Genomic DNA, 17,909 nt, shown 5'->3' with positions numbered 1-17,909 from the left:
CCGGGCGTCGAGGTGTTCTGGTCACGGCGCGACAAGGACTTCGCGCTGGTTTGGATGGCCGTGTGGTCGGCGCTGTGCTTCTTCTCCACGGCCTTCACCGTGCTCACCTTCCTGCTGGAACCTCACCGCTTCCAGTACCCGGAGCGCCCCATCATCTTCCTCTCCATGTGCTACAACGTCTACTCTCTCGCCTTCCTCATCCGCACAGTGGCGGGCGCCCAGAGCGTGTCCTGCGACCAGGAGGCCGGAGCGCTCTACGTGATTCAGGAAGGCTTGGAGAACACGGGCTGCACCCTGGTCTTCCTGCTGCTCTATTACTTTGGCATGGCCAGCTCGCTGTGGTGGGTGGTCCTGACGCTCACCTGGTTCCTGGCAGCTGGCAAGAAATGGGGCCATGAAGCCATTGAGGCCCATGGCAGCTACTTCCACATGGCTGCCTGGGGCCTGCCGGCCCTCAAGACCATCATTGTCCTCACGCTGCGCAAGGTGGCTGGGGATGAGCTGACAGGGCTCTGCTACGTCGCCAGCATGGATGCAGCAGCGCTCACGGGCTTCGTGCTGGTGCCCCTGTCCTGCTACCTGGTGCTAGGCACCAGCTTCCTCCTGACCGGCTTCGTGGCCCTCTTCCACATCCGCAAGATCATGAAGACCGGCGGCACCAACACGGAGAAGCTGGAGAAGCTCATGGTCAAGATCGGGGTCTTCTCCATCCTCTACACGGTGCCTGCCACCTGCGTCATCGTCTGCTATGTCTATGAACGCCTCAACCTGGACTTCTGGCGCCTCAGGGCCACAGAGCAGCCATGCTCGGCAGCTGCTGCCCCCGGAGGCCGGAGGGACTGCTCTCTGCCAGGGGGCTCAGTGCCTACCGTAGCTGTCTTTATGCTCAAAATCTTCATGTCACTGGTGGTAGGCATCACCAGCGGTGTGTGGGTATGGAGCTCTAAGACTTTCCAGACTTGGCAGAGCCTGTGCCACCGCAAGATGGCAGCTGGCCGGGCCAGAGCCAAGGCCTGTCGGGCCTCTGGGGGCTATGGCCGTGGCACCCACTGCCACTATAAGACCCCTACTGTGGTATTGCACATGACTAAGACGGACCCCTCTCTGGAGAACCCCACACACCTCTAGTGACAGAGGCCTGGCTCTGGGTAGTGGCTGCCCCTTCTTTGCCCTCCCCTCCCCCCAAGAGACAGCTGACTAGCAGCTGCCCAGCTGTCAAGGTCAGGCAAGTGAATGCCAGGGGGCTGAGGACCAGGGTGGGGACCCAGAGAGACTCACATCCCTCTCCCCGGCTAGTGCATGGGGAGGGGGGATAGGCCTGTTTGAGTCCCGGAAGGTGTGAGGAGAGGAGGGGGCAGAAGAGAGCGTGGTTTAGCAGGCGCTTATTTAATGATGTAATTTATTGTTGAGTTCCTCTGGAAGCTGTGACTAGAATAAACCCCGGTGTGGCACTGCTGAGTCCTCTCTGGGCTGGGAAGGGGAAGGTAGGACAAGGGTCTGCAGGGCTCCCTGAGAGCAGAGCTGGAGGGGTGTCGCGCTCATTCTCTGGCTCCCCTCCAATCAAGACTAAGTTCCCCCACGGCACAGCTGTTTTGCAGAAGTGTGTGTGTGTGCATGTGTGTGCCTGTGTGCGCGCGCACAAGCCTCTTTCTGAGGCCTGAGTGCCGTGCCTCCAAAGTGGGGCTGGGATGCCTGCCAGGATGCTCAGAGAATCCCGGGGAGGACACGAGGCCCTCTGGCTCGGGGGTGTCCAGCCGCTCGGGGCTGTGGTTGTCTTCCCTTCCTCACCCTTTGTTTTCCTCATTAGTGGACAAGGTGGGGATTGAGCCTCCTCCACCTTGTCTCAATGGGTCCCCTTCCCAGGCCTGAGGCTGGAGGATGACCATCCTCATTGCCTCTGAGGGATACTGGCCTGTTCAACTCCTTCTTTGGGGCGCTGGTCAAGGCATCCCCATATCCGGCCCCCCCTTGTCTCTGGGAGGGGCACGTGGGCCCAGCTTAGCAACGGCTTCTTCGTGGTGTGGATGTGGGCCCAGAGATGGAAACCCTTGAGCTTAGTAGCGATTGGCAGCAAGCTCCACACAGGTAGCTTGCACACTTGTGTTGGGAGGTAGGCAGAGGCACTGTGTGTGCTGGGGCAGCTCAGGGCCCTGGGACCTGCCTCCTCTGTCCCCTGTGATGTAGCTGTGTAGGCCACCTGGGACCTTTCAGCTTGTGGTCAAACACCATATTGACCTGGGACACTCACTCCAGCCAGGTAAAGGCACTGGTCACTGTCCCGGGGCCTGTACTACCTGTAGCCAGCATTCGGTATCAGTGCCAGGAGACCCTCAGGGCCCAGGCTGGGGCAGGTGCCCCCATTGCTTTCTACAGTAGGAGGGCAGAGCCCCCGAGGCAGGGCCTCTCAGGCTTGAGCTTTGCCCAGCACCAGCTACTAGTGCACAGGGACCAGAGAAGTCTGATGAGAATCACCCAGGTTGGGTCAAGGTCCCAAGCAGGTCCCTCATGGGTTGAGTTGGGGTCAGGCTCATCCTTCAGCACAAGGGTCCCCAGGGGCATGTACAGGAATGTCCTTGTCCTTCTCTTCCCACAGCACAAAGTAAGTCTGTGCCTTTGACCAACAATGCTAAGGGACCTTAATTCCTTCTAACTGGGTGAGAAACAGAATGAAGAGAGGTAATAAGGAGCCCATTATGGGAGTGATGGCAGTGACCGCACTGAGTGGGCTCCCGGGCAGTCTGCAGGGAGTGTGGGGTGCTGAGGGTGTGCCATTGGGCAGGGGCCTCTGGGAAAGGGGTGGACTTGCAGCAGCGGTGGGAGTTGAACATTGGAAGGGCACCAGAGGACCCTCTTCCTTGCTAGGCAGGGGACAGGGGAGGGGCTGAGGAACACCGGGGGCAGCGATGCGGTCAGGAGGGCAGGTTTGAGGCTACAATGGTCCATGTTGGCCAGGGCTTGAGAGGAAGGCACACCATACCAGCAAAGGCCTCTCAGCCCTGGATGAGCCTGTGAAGACCCTGAGGGGAGAAGGAAGCAGTGATGCTCTAAGCCTTGGACAGAGCCTTCCTTCCCCTGGGCGTTCAGTGTTGGTGCTTCACTGGTTCAAAACCCCAGCCGCATGGCCTGAGGACGTGCTGGGAGTTAACCCAGTGGGCCTCCAGAGCTTCTGAGAGTCCTACACCAAGGATCTGATTTGGTCCAGTGGGAGGAACTGCTTGTTCTCCCTCTTGTGTTGGGAGGTAGGACCAGACTTCTCTGGTCCCTGTGCACTGGTGTATAACTTAGAGAGGTCCAGTCCACATAAACTGGGTAAAGCAGGTGAGGGAGAAAAACAACCCTTCTGCAACTGGATAGATCTCCCCAACCACCCAGAAAGAACATTTCAGAATTAGGCAGCAAAACCCCAGAAACCAATACCTGTTGGCTCCTGTACCATGGGCCCTGGTCCCTTTCTTCCCCTTCATGGTCTTGATCTTTAGAATGTAGCCTTACACACCTCAAGCGGTACCTGGGGGTCGGAGCTTGTGCATAGTGAGGGCCTTGGTTAATCTCAGCCCCGAGTTCAGTCTCTGAGGGATCTTGGGGCCCAGGGCTGTGTTCACTCCCATAAGGCAGCTCCTGGATTGGGACAGTCCACAGTGTAAAGAGGCCTGAAGGTCCAGGGCAAGGTTAGGATACGGGTTCAGGGTTATTCTCTCCTCACTGGCTCACTCTACACTCTGCTAGACACCCTGGCCCCCACCAAGCTGGAGAAGGGCCATTGAGGAGCTGCTGTGGAACCCAGAGACTTCATCCCAGGACAGGGCTGTAAGACGAGGGTGATCTCGAGTACAGTCCTCTGGAACAAAGCTCTTCTTTGCACTAGTCATCGCAGGTGAAGTAGCTTCCCTCAACATCACTGGCCCGTGGAAGGGGCAGATAGGAAGGAGATGGGATGCTGAGCAGGGCCCTGTGCAGACCTGGAGGGAGGACAGCCCCACAGGTGCTGAACGGGTGGGCCTAGGAACCCACCACCCAGAACAGAACTTCACAGACTGGGCTGGGAGCCCTGAGTGCTGCCCATCATGTAGAGAAGAGTTTCTTCTCCAGAGCTGGAGGGGACAAGCAAGTGGAATCCAAACTGCTAGGGGGCCAAGCCCACCTTCCCCCAGAAGGGATGGGCACCCCTGAGTGCTTGGTGCAGGCCCTGAAAGCCCATGTCCACAAGGCTGTGAGGCCAGCAGCAGAACCTGCACCCAGGGCTGCGGCCTTCCCTCAAACCCTCTTCCAGGTTGACATCTGACCTTTTGCTCTGCCTGGTTCGGGTGGTCAAGAACTGGCAGTCCCACTGCTCAGCAGGCAGCAGTGGCTTAGCAAAAGCTCTCTTCCCCAGGAGAGGTGTCGCCCCACAGCAGCCTGCTCAAACCAACTGCAGACTCAATCACACATGAGGGCGAAATCCAACAGGGCGGCCACGGGTGGAACCCCTGAAGCCGAGCACGTGGGAACGCATTATACTTTTCACCCATTCTGTGAATGTCTGAAATTATTTCCCTTGAAAAGAAAAATGTTTTTGGGCTGGGGATGTGGCTCAAGTGGTAGCATGCTCGCCCGGCATGCGTGCGGCCTGGGTTCGATCCTCAGCACCACATACAAAGATGTTGTTGTGTGTTATTTATAAATAAATAAATAAATAAATAAAAAAGAAAAGAAAAATGTTTTAAAATATAGGAGTTTCTCCCCAAACTAAAGGAACAAAGACCCACAGTTAAGCCTTAAGAATACTTTGCCCCAATTCCAGATGAAATTCAGGGAGCTGGATGGAGACAAGGCCAGGTTCTGCCTGCCCAAGTACACCCTGCCTGTCTCCGGGAAGTGAAGCACTGTGGCGGACAGGGCCACTGGGACCAGCAAGGGGTGCTCTGGCCTGCCATGCCAAGCCTCACAGGGAGCCGGCCAGGCCAACCAGAAAGTAGCTCCCAGGACTGAACTCCCCACCACCTTGGCAAGAGCACAAAGAAAGAGCTGCAGAATTGTTTCTTCTTTATAAACACAAGTACATAATGTTTATTTGAAATTCCAATTTATTACAAGTTCACCCTTTAATGGGGCCCTTCCTCCTTAAAGACAATTAAAAAACAACCAACAATTCAGGTGTCACTGCAGTGGGAACACGGATTCTCACTATAACAAGAACAGACTGGATCTAGGATAAGCAGCAGGGGCCGGGGTGGTGGCAGGGCTTGTCCTGGTGTCAAGTCAGTGCTTACCCCAAGCCTGGAGAAGGGTGGTAACCCTACCCACCAGCCACTTGAGACGAGTCCCAGAACCCCCGGGCAAGGAGGAGAAGGAGAGCTGGGACCACACCTGGGAGTGTCATGTCAGGAGGCTTACTCTCAGTCTAGGAGTAGCAATCCCATTGGTGGGCTTCTTTTCCTTTAAATAGATACAGAAGAGCTGAGGTGCTCACGTGTTCCAAATTCAAAGTTGATAGAATAGAAAAATCAAACCCTGTCTTGTACTTTTATCAAAATCTGTCATAAAAGGGAAAGAAGACTACAAACTTTTGCCTAAATATAACGACTAGGCTAGACTGGCTGTGGAACTGCTCTCTGAGCTGCTCCCGCCCTCCACCCCCACTGACACTGACCACTGCCATATGCAGTTCGCAGGAGCTCTGAGTCCGAAGCCAGAATGGGCATGGGAAGAGGCAGATATGGAGGAGGAGGCAGAGAGCGCCGCCACAGTAGGCAGAAGGGTCCCTGGCCACCAAGATGCCACTGGACCAGTCTCCAACCCAGCTCCTCTGCAGAAGACCAGGTGGGTGAGGGCGATGGGGGCGTAAAGCAGACACATCATATAAACTGTACTGTACATGTGCCAAAGCGAGATGACAGATATTTTACAAGATGTTCTTTATACAATATTACTGCTGAAACAAGCAACTTTTAATAACTAGAAAAGTCAATTAAAAAAAAAAAATCAAACATTTCAATTCTTCCTGCTCTTCTGCTCCCTAAGAGCTCGTCTGGTATGTGGGTGGGCTGGGCTCCAACACCCCTCTGGCCAGATCCATCAAATAAAGGTTATACGCATGATTATAAGCAGGACTCAGTCTCTAAGTGAAGTGCCTTCGCTTTTTGTTTTGTTTTGTTTTGCTTTGTTGAGGCGGTGGGGCAGGGAAGTGGGAGAAGGCTATCACAAAGAAGGGGCAGGGTGTTCAGGAATGGCTCCAGAAAATGTCCCTTTACTCTGCTAAGATCAACTCAAAAGACCACAACTGTCTCATGATGCTGGTGAAAACAGAATTCTGTATGGCACTCACTGACATACCGTCACCTGAGAGGGAGGAGGAGGAAGAGACAGAGTACGGGCTGAAAGAAACAAGACTGTGTATAAATATAGATTAAAAAAACAAAACAAAACAAAAACAACACAACCTCCCCAATTAGCCTGATTATTCTTGATCCTGCTAAGTAATGCCGTAACCCCTCACTGGAGACCAGAGGGGCTTGGCGTTGTTGCCAAGGTGGGAGGGACCTCAGAGGGAAGGGAGGGAGAAAAAGAACTGGGCTCACAGGAGACACAGTACCTGGGCCTCCTCCAGGAAACGCTTGGAAAGCAGGGCTAAGACCCTCTTCTGCACCCAGAACTTCTGGCAGAAATCACCTACCCGGTATTAGGCTCCCCGAAAGCTTTGATTGAATAGGCCCAAAGGGGAGTTTGAGAACAGCACAAGCTTGGGGTGACAGATATTTCTGGACTCCCATGATTTTTTCCTTCCAAGTTCTTCTCCATCTTCCTCTCCTGCCTCCCCACTCCCCCCAGCTGTCCCCCGCTATCCCCCTACCTCAGCTCCCTTACCAGGGGCCCACCTCTCTATTTCTTCTGCCTTCGTGCCCTGGACTGTCCAACAGGCTCTGGATCACTGTCCCCTTCATCATCAGCAAGCCGGTCGGGAAACTTCTTGCGTTTCCTGCGGACATACGGGTGTCCAGGGAGGTGTTTATGCAGCAGTGCCACCAGGCATTGCTCCGTCTTCACCATGCAGCTGAGCACGTGGCTGCCTCGGCAGTTGTAGAGCTCAGCGTTGGTGAACACCTGCTTCATGTCAGTAAGGAACTCCTGCACAGAGCGGTAGTTCCCACAGGAACACTTGTTCTGTATTGTCTGAAGGTCCATGGGGTGGGTGATCACCTCATAGTAGTCCTCAGCCTCATCCCTGGTCACAGGCTCCCTGTGGAGAAGAACCAATGGAACCCTGATTGCAACTGAGAGAAGCCTGAGAGCCAAATAAGGAGGCCCAGAATGCCCACGCCTGAAGGACACAGAAGAGATGTGGTCACCTTGTCAGAGCTGTCACTATCCACTTGGAAAAGCTAGCTCCCCTGCCACTAAGACGTCCTGAAAGGAAAGGGATGGGGCAGTCCCTGGGGGCTCAGCCAGCTGCTTTCTTCCCCTATTCCCAGTGCCTGCCCGACTGCGCGGCCAACCTCCCCGGAGTAGAGCTCACCTGAAGGGCCAGCTGAAGCGGTACTTCACAATCTTGTGGAGGATCTCCTCACACTTCTGCAGCTCCAGGCTTTGCCTCCTGGAGCTGCGCTTGGTCTGAAGTACCTAACACCAAAAGAAAGAAGAATGTCTATTAGAGGTCCAGAGTAGAACAGCAGGCAGGACAGACAATGTGTGCATCTGCTTAAAAAAAAAAAAGAGAAAGAGAAGGAAAAGGAAAGAAAAGAAAAACAGAGCTCAACCATTTTCTTGATGTAGAGACATCAAAAACATTCGACATTCAAGTCGCGCCACACTCTGGGCCAGGAGGCAGGCATCTTCATCTATCCACTCGCCCACTCCCTGGTGGACAGCGATCAAAGCAGCAGAGGGCAGGCAGCAGTTGCTGCATTAACAGCAGGACTGTTAGAGGTCGGCTGGAAAGGGCCACTGTCAACAGGACGCTAGCACTCTGACAGCAGATGGACCCGGGATTATGGTGAGACCAAGGATGGGTATAAACAAGCAACTGCAAAAAGCCGGCGGGGGGGGGCGCACTGGACCTCCAGTAGCCAATTTTGTGGAGGTGGGGTGTCCGGGAAGGAAAATAAGACGTTCAATTCCCTCGCAGGGCCTTTCCACTGAGGGCACTGTGAGAGGAGGTGGCTGAGGACAGAAGGGGTGGAATCCGTCCTCCAGGTGGCTGTGTAACCACTGGGGACTCACAGCAATAGGAGCCACTGCCCTGAAGGAGTTAGGGCTGGGCACACAGGGGGGTCTTTAATGTCCTTTCATCTCCAGAATGGCTTGCTTTATGCCCCGACCCTGAGATGGGGATCTGCCAAAACAAGCACATTTTCAAGAGCTTCTTTTTGTTCTTCAAAGCTCAAGTGAGAGCTAAAACAAAACTACTAAAATTACATTGGCTGAGGAGCAGAGGGGAGGGTAACGTCCCTCCCCCTAACAACTGTCGGCAAAAGACCCAGCAGTAAGTGAGGCTCCAACATTGCTGACATTCCCACAGGGAGATCCAGCCCCTCTGGGCCCACCAGAGACACATGGGTACTATTTTAAAATCCTTAACAAGTTGCAGGCTGCTTACTAACTAGAGGACGATGTTTGCAAGCTATGGCTGGGGAATGCCAGACAGAGCTGTTCCGTTCCCAGAGGGCTGGCTGCCCAGAGGCCCACCCATGGGCCCACCCACTTGCCTTCTCAGACCCCCAGGCTCAGGAGGAGGGAGGAGGGAGGAGAAGCAAGGCTCCACCTGCTGCCTGGTGAATTCCTAATTCTGGGGGAGGAAATAAGAATAGGAAAACTAGAGGGAGGACAATAAACAACTCTTACCAGCTCGTCAACCTCAGCATCATCCACAGAGGACGCCTTTGGCCGTGGCCTCCTGGTGGGATGTGGCTTCTTACTTGGTCGTCCTGGCCGTGCTGCCGGGGGGATGATGCCCTGCTTACCCCGGGTGGTCTTTCGAGGTCTCACTGTAATAAAAATAAAGAATTCAGAGCAACAGAGGAGAAGAGCCCATTGGGGGCAGGGCAGGGAGGACAAAGCCACTCATACAGGCAAAGCAATGGCTTCCTTCTATTACGGGTGCTCTTGCTATTTTTCTCTTGCCCTTCCTAACAGGTTGCTAAGAAATAGCAGCAAGAGTAGATGAAAAATGTATGTCCCTCTTCAATTCCCAAAGACCTTTTAGACGTCTCTGTCCCAACCCTGCTCAGTTGCTCCTGGGAATGAGGCCTTCAAGGATTCAACTGCAAACTGACTCAGGAGAAAAAATCCTGGTCTTCTAAGACCCGAGCTCAGCCGAAGTGTGTGTGTGCTTATATGCGAAACAGAGCCTCATCACGAAACTGCCCGTCTCATAATCCCCAGACTTATCCTACACCCACCATCCAACCTTCTCAGAGAAAGGCAGACACCAGTGAAGGGCCACAAGCCTTCCTCTCTGAATCCAGTTCAGGGCTTGCTCTAGTCCTGTCTTCTTGCATTTCTGACAACCAGACAGTGCACTGCAAGAGCCTGCCTAGCAGCTCCAAGAGAGGACAGGCAGGAAGGCAGCCAGGCTGCGAGCATCTCCAGTTCACAGCAGGGGCTGGATGTCAGGCACACCGACACTCCTCAGCATGCCCTTGGGAGCACTGTTCCACGAGGATCAGCTCAGGGCTTCTCCATTAAACCCACTGTCTATGACTTTTCCTTGCTAATATTCTGGCGAGTGGGGAGATGACATCTGGGCAAAGACGGATTTAGAGAATCAGTGTTGAGAGAACCAATCACCAGTGCTTTCTTTTCTATTTCTGGACCATGGTAACTGCCCCCCTCCCATGGGCTATTTCACAGCCTCTAGCTTAAGATTGGGCTAATAAGAAAGGGAAAGAAGCTGAGGCTCAAATGCCAGGCCCTTGAGTCACACCAAGGAACCACAGCTTTGGTGGCCTGAAAGGTGAAACAGAAAAAGGCTCTGAAGTACCAAATGCTCCCTAGATTCCTTTGGCAGGTAGAGGCCCTAGAACCCCAGAAAGGGGACAATTCCTTTCCGAGCCACAATGTGGAAGTTGAAAGCTATTACCATTTTGAAAATAAACAGAACCAATACTCTGCTATATTCAGAATCTGTCCAGACAGATGTGCATCCAAGCCACGACTGGCGCCCTCACTGCAGAATCCTGGAATACCTGCTCACACACTTCAGGACACCTGAAAAGAACACCTCGTAACCAAAGCAAAGGAGTCCTATAAGACAGGGAGGTGAGACTTAGGACACCTCCCAAGTGTGGGGGAGGATGGTGGGAGGACTGGAGTGGAGGTGCCAGCTTAGAGCCCTCCTATCTTGGCAGCACCAGTGCAGGAAGCGAAGGTCAAACATGACCTCTCCTCACACCAAGCACAAGCACTCAGGGCTGCCATAAAGAGATGTGAGATGGGAACTGTACCATCTCCTCCATCTTGAGCTGTGGTCTCAGACAAGACTACTGGCCCCCATCTGCGAGGACAGATCTGAACCTTCCTAACATCCTTTTGTTTAAGCCATGAAAAAACAGTCTTCTCTTTGCAAATTAGCAAAACTATAGACCTGTGTGTTTTAGGGAAGAAACGATCACTGTTACCAGAGAAAAAAGTACATCTCTGAAAGTGGCGCTGCACCAGAGGCCTACTCATCCACTGTCCCTTATGTGGAGGGGTTCAGAGTCGGCAACCCTGTCATAAGCATGCCTGCGAACCTGAGCCGCCGTAGGCTGGTGTTCTCACGACCAAGCCACTCACCTCCAACGAGGCAGGTGATTAGCAACAGCATCTTGAAAACTCATTTAAACATATGGCTGCTCAGTTATGCCACAGTCACAGGAGAAAGGGAAGACAGCAAGATGCTGGCATCGACAATTGACTACTGGCCTTTCCAGGTCAGCTGGGGAGACTGTGATGTCAATGATGTGGACAAAGTGAACACTTACATCGCAAGCCAGCCACCTCATAATCTTCCTCTCCCTCCTCCTCCTCTTCTTCCTCTGAGTCACTCTCATCATCTTCGCTGTCCTCAGAGTCAGACTCCTCAGTGTAATTCCTGTGAGGAGGAAAAGACATAGAGAACAGTTCTAGCCCAAAGTGATCCTGAGAACAGCCGACGTCACACAGGGATCGCAGCAACCTTTTTCTCTTCACAGAATAGATTAATCTGGTGAGAAGGGGACAGACCCTAAATCTAGATCAGGATAGTTTTTCACAAAATTTTTAAAAAAGGAGGCTTCAAAAGCATGCCTCCCTTTTCTCTGCCCCAAATGTTTTGGATAGGACACCAATGGCAACAGAAGTCAAGACCAAAATGCAACCCTACCCCTCCCCACACAAAACAATGCAAAACACTATTACTTTTGTCTCACAAAAAGAGCCAGATAAAGTAACATTTCAGGTCCTAAAAGCTGTCCCCACTCTGGGATGGACTAAAAAGACAAACAGTCCAGACAGGTGTTACTCCACCTTGATGGCCCCCTTCCAGGAGCTGAGACAGCTTGCAGATGACCATAACTTCAAAGCAATGGTAATCCCAGCTCAGAGCAGCTGGTTCCAAGCCCCATGATTTCAGAGAAACATGTCTCATCTCTCCAGCGTGGCTGGAATGGGGTGAGAAACAACTCAGGCATACTGTTAAGGTGGAGTCAGGGTCAGACTGCTCTACCCTTTGCAAAAGAGACCAAGCTACAGTGCCTATAAGCTACCTTTATACAATCTCAACTTTCAATGCAAAAAACAATGGTATTAATTTGGTAAATATTAGGTCTTTCTTCCTTACAAGGTCCTATGTTTTCTGTATTGACACTTGGGCAGAAAAAAAAACAAAAAACAGCACCTCAAATCGCAGGGCACTGATGATCTTGTGGGAGGGAACCCTATATATGATCAGATGCAGGCATCAAAGTACTGTTTTAGAGAGGGAAAGTTCAGCCAGCAAAGAGGAGCAATTAACTCTAAGGATGTACGAAGAACTTTTCAAAAATACAGTGCAAGGGGCTGGGGATGTGGCTTAAGAGGTAGCACGCTCGGCTAGCATGCATGAGGCACTGGGTTAGATTCTCAGCACCACATAAAAATAAAATAAAGATATTGTGTCCACCTAAAACTAAAAAATAAATACAGTGCAAATGTAGCTAGGCCAAAGGCAGCCTACTCAGTTGGGAGTGCTGAACAGAGGAAAGTCCAAGAGACAGCAATGAGCAGCCTATAACAGGCACACACAGGCACCAGGGCCCAAAACCTAAGCTGCGGTTGCTATAAGTCTTAGGCAAGGGAGTTTGGACTTTATTCTAGAGGCAATGAAAAGATTGGAAGTTTTAGAACACCTTACTGCCTTCTATTCTGATATCACCATAATAGTTCGACAGGTAAGAAAGGGAAAGATACGAGCTAAGACAAAGGAGCTGCAAATCCACCAAAGGACTGCACGTGAGAGGTGTAGGAGAGACAAACAACCAAAGGGACCACAGAGAGTGGAGAGCAGGCAACTTTTTCATAAGAAACCTGGACATTTTTCATAAGACACCTGGACGCTGGACTACTAACATCTGGCAAATTAATAAATACACAGGATGGGAGGAGAAAGCTCCTGTCTAAGTCGACACCAAAGTTCTAATTGTGAGAGGAAAATGTGGGAAACAGGAGGTGCAGGCAGGGAAGGTCATGAGTTTGAAGATACTGAGCAGCAGCTGGTTGTAAAAGTAATCAGGAAGTGAGGTGTGCACAATGTGGGGGCAGCAAAGGAGATGCACTGTCACTTGAGAAGAAAGTAGGATCAAGGAGACAAGAGAATGTGGCTGGTAGAGAAAACTACAAACACCAACACTAAACCAGAATCAGATCAGAGCCCTTTGATTCCTATTGAAGCACCATGAGTGATCAGGCTCTGTACTAAAAGATGAACTTAAAGCTCTTTGGAATCACTCAATTTGAATAACTGAAATTTATTTCTCCATTCATTTATTTATAGAAGAAAAATTCTCACCTGCCACGGGAATTGCGCCTAGCAGTAGCAGGCTGGCAAGCTGGGCACTGCCACTCACCATCTGGTACTTCATAGAGGGCCGGCCTCAGACAAAACAGGTGGAAGGCTTTATTACACTCATCACACAAGATCAATTTGTCATCCTCACCTGCAAAGAGATAAACTTGTATAGCACTGTGGGCGGCACAGCAACAATCACTGAGCAGTAAGCCAAGGTGCTGACCCTCAGCTAACACCACAAAAGAACAAACATTCTAGTATAGTGCTACCGCCTTTTCAAAACACAGTCATTTTCTGGAAAGAAATGTAGCATAAAACAGACTATTGGTGATTTAGGGATAAGATCTCCTAACTTATAGCCAAAAATCTACTCACAGATAGGACAATTAGTATTTACTAAGAGGCAGCAAAAATCAAGTGATGGCTAGAAACTTTGCTACTCTTCTCTGACCCCAAATGCTTTCCAATGCATGTCTGGTAAGGTCCTCCAAGTCATTTAGTTTCCTGACGTCTGAAAATACAATGAATCAGCATGGTCAATTCCCCCTCTCTGACTTTCATTCTATATCAGTTTTACAGCAATTGAATGACATTGTATAGAATTTTTCCTTCTTAGAAATTAAATAACTTTAGCCACTAAGAAGTCAATCACATGACTTTTAGGCATGAAGCTCCTTTTGTACACAGGTGACCTGAAAGATCTCAACAGTGAACATCCCTAAATGCTTTGCTCTGTAGGACACAGTGGTAAAAGGGCCAACTCTGGGCATTCACAGTGAATAAAGAGTGCCCTCTGCTGAAAGCACTCATTTTTTCTTCCAGACAATAAAGTGCCAAGACAAAAATTGGATTTCAAATTTTAGATGAACTGGGGCTGGGGTTGTGGTTCAGCGGTAGAGCACTCGCATAGCACATGTGAGGCCCTGGGTTTGATCCTCAGCACCACATAAAAATAAATAAAGATATTGTGTCCAATTAAAAAATAAATATTAAAAAAAAATTTTTAGATGAACTAATTTTGCTAGTTGTGGAAATCTGAAGATTGGAGATCAATTGTTCTTATAGCATACTCTAAACTGAGGAACAGAGGGCCTGCTCTGATCCAACATCATGTGATTTCAAAAAATAGCGTCTGATAGACCTTCAGGAGAAAGTAAATCTGCCCCACCATACTAAAAATCTTTGTATACAGAATTCTTTTGGGGAGAGAAGACATCTTGAGAATGGAGATCTTAGTACCTAGCACACCCACATTAGCAAATTTGATCTAAACGTACCTTTCTTTCGACAAACTTTGCACCTAGCATTTTCTGCTGACATATCCCACTTGATACAGGCGTCAAGCATCCCAAGTAGAACATGCATTCTGGAAAAAGTCTGAGCTTCACGGATTGCTGTCTTCCATTTTTCCAGAGCAGATGCCACCTAAACAAAAGAGCAAACCAGGCTGGAATTATTACTACAGTGACTTCAAACACACTGACAGGGGACCAGGAAAGAGTGAAGAAACAAGAGAATTCTCAGGACATTTGTCTCGTAGAGCTTCATCAATCTACCCATTTATCTTATAGAAAAGAAGCCTCTGAAGGGCGGGGGTGGGGGAAACTTGCCAAAGGTTGCACACAGATTAAAGGGAGGCAGGGGGAATGGCAGGGACACTCTCTTCCAGTGTTATCCCCTTAGACTTAGTAGCATTTAAAAGTAAGGAACAGGGGCTGGGGGTGTAGCTCTGAGGTTCAGTGCAGAAGGCCCTGATTTTTACTTCAAAAAAACAAAAACAAAACAGCTTCCAAGAGGACAGTGAAAGTTGAGCTAGCTTGACTGTGGTGAGAGGCTGGAGGAAGGAAACAAGAGCTGTCCTTTCTCTTTCCTACAGAAACACAAATACAGAATCACAGAAAGCCTTATGTGTAAAGACACACACAAACCAATCTATATTTAAACAGAGGCTACTAAAGTTCTAGTGGAGAGTGACTCATTCCTTCTACTCCAACTTCTGCAGATGTTTCAGCATTTGCTTTGAAAAAGAAGCACAATTTCCTCCCTCCCTCCCTCCCTCCCTCTTTCCTTCCTTCCTCAGAGCTCCTTGGTAAAATCTGAGTTCACCAATCAGAGCTGCCTTGCAGTCCCCCCTCTGCCCTACACACACACTCTCTCTAGAGTAGAGATCTGACACACAGTACTGCAGGTTCCTCATCAGAAGAACAGTCTCCTCCAAGCTGGTCTAGAATCCCCATGTCTCAGCTTCCCCAGGAGCTGGAACTACAGGCTCACTGTGCTGCCCAGCAGGTCAGTTCTCACACAGCACTACTGCCAGGCGGCAGGGACTCAACCACAGATGGGTGTGGCTGTCCTCTAGTGGGTAGTCACAGGCAGGGCACTGAGAATACAGTCCTGCTCTGCCCAGCACTGCTTTTTCACTCCCCAGTTATTTCCATCAATTATAAAACCAGGCATCTACAGCTCATCTGACCTCTTTACAATTATTTCAGAAATCCAAAGAGGTCTTGACAACAATAAACATATTTAACCTTTTTAAAAACAGACTTAAAATATATCATGTAATTAGGTGGCTTTTTGTAACTGTCGATTTTCACTATATTTCTGGGTTCATTAATGTTCCATTTAGTTGCTGAATAATACTCTGTTGTTCAGATATGAGATATTTTATTTATTTATTTATCAGCTGATGAACATTTGGGTTGTTTCCAATGTTCTGGTTAATTCAGAATGCTTCTGCTACAAACAGTGGCATAACATTCACTTGTCACTAGTTACTTTACATGGGAAGAAAGCTTGCCCAAGGCTTCACAGAAAACTAGGGCCAGGTCTGCAGATTTCTGATCTAATGCTTAACACGTTAGGAGCATCTCCTGATGTCTCCAGAGTTACTCATTAAAGCAGAGACCAACCAGCCTCTATTTTTGAGGGAAAAAACATTAGATATTCAAGTTTCGAGGAAACATTCTAGTCTCTAATTACACACAATTCCAGCCTAGTGCATCAAAAGACAGAAGCAAAACAAAAAATCCATTACATTCGAAGTAATGCTTTTAAACAGATAAGCACTGGCCAGATGAAAACATTTCCATACTTAATACTGGTGGCATCCTATAAAACCCTCCACCTTAAAGTGCTGCAGGAGCCTGCACACATTCTTTTTCTTCTTCTTTTGGTACCAAGGAGATTGAGAACAGGGGTGCTTAACCACTGAGCAACATCTCCAGCCCCTTTTATTTTTAATGGTCTTGCTAAGATGCTTAGGGCCTTGCTAAGTTGCTGAGGCTGGCTTTAAACTTGCCATCCCCCCTGCCTCAGCCTCCCAAGCTTCTGGGATTATAGGAGTACATCAACGGCACCAGGCCTAGACACATTATCCTAGTGGAAAGAAAAATCAAATTCTCTAGCATATAATGTTTAAATAAATTAAGTCCCTGGTCAGAAGTAGCTGCAACAGAATCAAGGAAAATGGAGTTTACATCTAAGTCACCATTAGTGCCTTTGTTTAACATTAAACAGGCAATTGTCCTATCTTGGCAAGGATATAACAAGACTTCACGTCAATCTTCCACAAAAGACCATTCAAAATAGAAAAACAGTGCTAGTTACAGTAGCACATACACCAAAAGTAGAACCATACAGAGAATATTCACAGGGCACCTACATAAGAATGATATGAACACTCATGAAATGTTCCACATTATTTGAAATATCACACAGTACCCCATAAATTTGTACAATTATCATGCTAATCAGTAACTTTTTAGAAAAAAATTAAAGGAGACAGAAATGCTAACTACTCTGATTCAATCATTACATGCTGCACACACGTAATGAATTATCACTATACCCCACAAAGCTGCATAATTAAAATAATGAGCAAATGTAAATTTAAAAAATTAAAATAAAATGAAAAAACAATCAGGTTGTCAGGGCAATGCAACCAAAGTAAAAAGAGAACAACAACAACAACAAAAAAACCCCAGGATTTTGTCAAAATATACATTATCTTTCCCGTTTAATTAAGGGATTTGAGAGACAATCTACTTTCATAAATAAGGAAACTGGGGCCCAGATTAGAGACTGACATAAACTCATGCGACAGCCTAGTGCCAGCTGAAAAAACCCTGGCCTTAGCTAAGTGGAAACTTTTTTAAAGCAAAGGACAGTGGAAAAAGCTGACCTTGGTGGGAAACTGCAGGGCCTAAGGCCATGTTAATGCAGAAGGTCGCTGAGCCACTCCGTGGATGTGACTGACTTTCCAAGAGGCCCTACCAACTTCCTATTCCTGCACTGGGTCTGGACCTGCAGAGGGCTCACTTTCTCCCTAATCTAAGAACTAGTCTCACCTGACAAGCTAAGAAGGTTATTTCACCAAGGGCTTTAGTACTCAAAAAGAGATTAATGGGAATTCTATATCTGTTAGTTAGTTCTCAGGGAGAAGAAAATGTTATAGGAAAAGAGATGGCAGGGGAAAATGGGACTTTTGGCATGGGAACATCCAGGGAGACTCCTGTGGTGTCAGAAGAAAAGCAGGGGGAACATGACTACTATGTACAAATAACTGAGGTGTTTTTGAAAGGAGAGTGGTGTCTGTGTAAACTGGAAGAACAAAACCAGAATTAGTTGTCAGTGACCAAGAGAGTCTGATTTGAGTTGAATCTGAAAAGGCCTCTGGCACCCCTGCCATGACGATTAATTCCTGCTCATTTTTCAACCCCCAGTTTCTGCGTGATCTCCTCTGGGAAGTCTTCTCTAACTGGCCCTGGGCATCCCTCAGAGGCCAAGCCAAGTACTACTCTCTCTCGTTGGTACAAACAGCCCTCGACTTATGATAGTATGACTTATAATGTTCAGACTATGAAGATGGAGTGAAAGCGACACTGATTTAGTAGAGACTGCACTTAAATTGTGGGTCTTTTCTGGGCTA

The 17,909-nt window shown here is 49.2% G+C and overlaps 2 protein-coding genes and 1 non-coding gene across 3 annotated transcripts in view; 2 read left to right on the top strand and 1 right to left on the bottom strand.

The window, feature by feature from the left end:
• The first annotated feature begins 6 nt into the window (after nt 1-6).
• Fzd9 (frizzled class receptor 9) lies at nt 7-1,451 on the top strand. Its single transcript, XM_015491433.1, has one exon. It carries the CDS (start codon nt 55-57, stop codon nt 1,126-1,128), a length of 1,074 nt encoding a protein of 357 aa, XP_015346919.1. The 5' UTR covers nt 7-54; the 3' UTR covers nt 1,129-1,451.
• A 3,564-nt stretch (nt 1,452-5,015) lies between these two features.
• The window catches only part of Baz1b (bromodomain adjacent to zinc finger domain 1B), a 70,081-nt gene continuing 57,187 nt past the window's right edge, over nt 5,016-17,909 (bottom strand). Inside the window, exons 13-19 of the mRNA XM_048789940.1 lie at nt 14,257-14,404; nt 12,980-13,127; nt 10,938-11,047; nt 8,818-8,960; nt 7,493-7,596; nt 6,855-7,216; nt 5,016-6,353 (exon numbers count right to left, since the gene is read on the bottom strand). Coding sequence (XP_048645897.1) covers nt 6,859-7,216; nt 7,493-7,596; nt 8,818-8,960; nt 10,938-11,047; nt 12,980-13,127; nt 14,257-14,404 — 1,011 coding nt within the window. The 3' untranslated portion in view covers nt 5,016-6,353; nt 6,855-6,858. The remainder of the gene's footprint in view (nt 6,354-6,854; nt 7,217-7,492; nt 7,597-8,817; nt 8,961-10,937; nt 11,048-12,979; nt 13,128-14,256; nt 14,405-17,909) is intronic.
• Nucleotides 16,578-16,684, top strand: LOC125612418. The gene has a single exon (XR_007342780.1). It is a non-coding gene; the product is annotated as a U6 spliceosomal RNA (small nuclear RNA).

The sequence above is a fragment of the Marmota marmota genome, unplaced genomic scaffold (assembly GCF_001458135.2).
Source record: "Marmota marmota marmota unplaced genomic scaffold, marMar, whole genome shotgun sequence".
NCBI classification, from domain to species: domain Eukaryota; kingdom Metazoa; phylum Chordata; class Mammalia; order Rodentia; family Sciuridae; genus Marmota; species Marmota marmota.
This window is presented reverse-complemented; position numbering and strand designations above follow the sequence as displayed.

Bases quoted from the DNA above. Each gene is read 5' to 3' on its own strand.
- Fzd9 (XM_015491433.1), top strand. From the start codon at position 55: ATGGCCGTGTGGTCGGCGCTGTGCTTCTTCTCCACGGCCTTCACCGTG.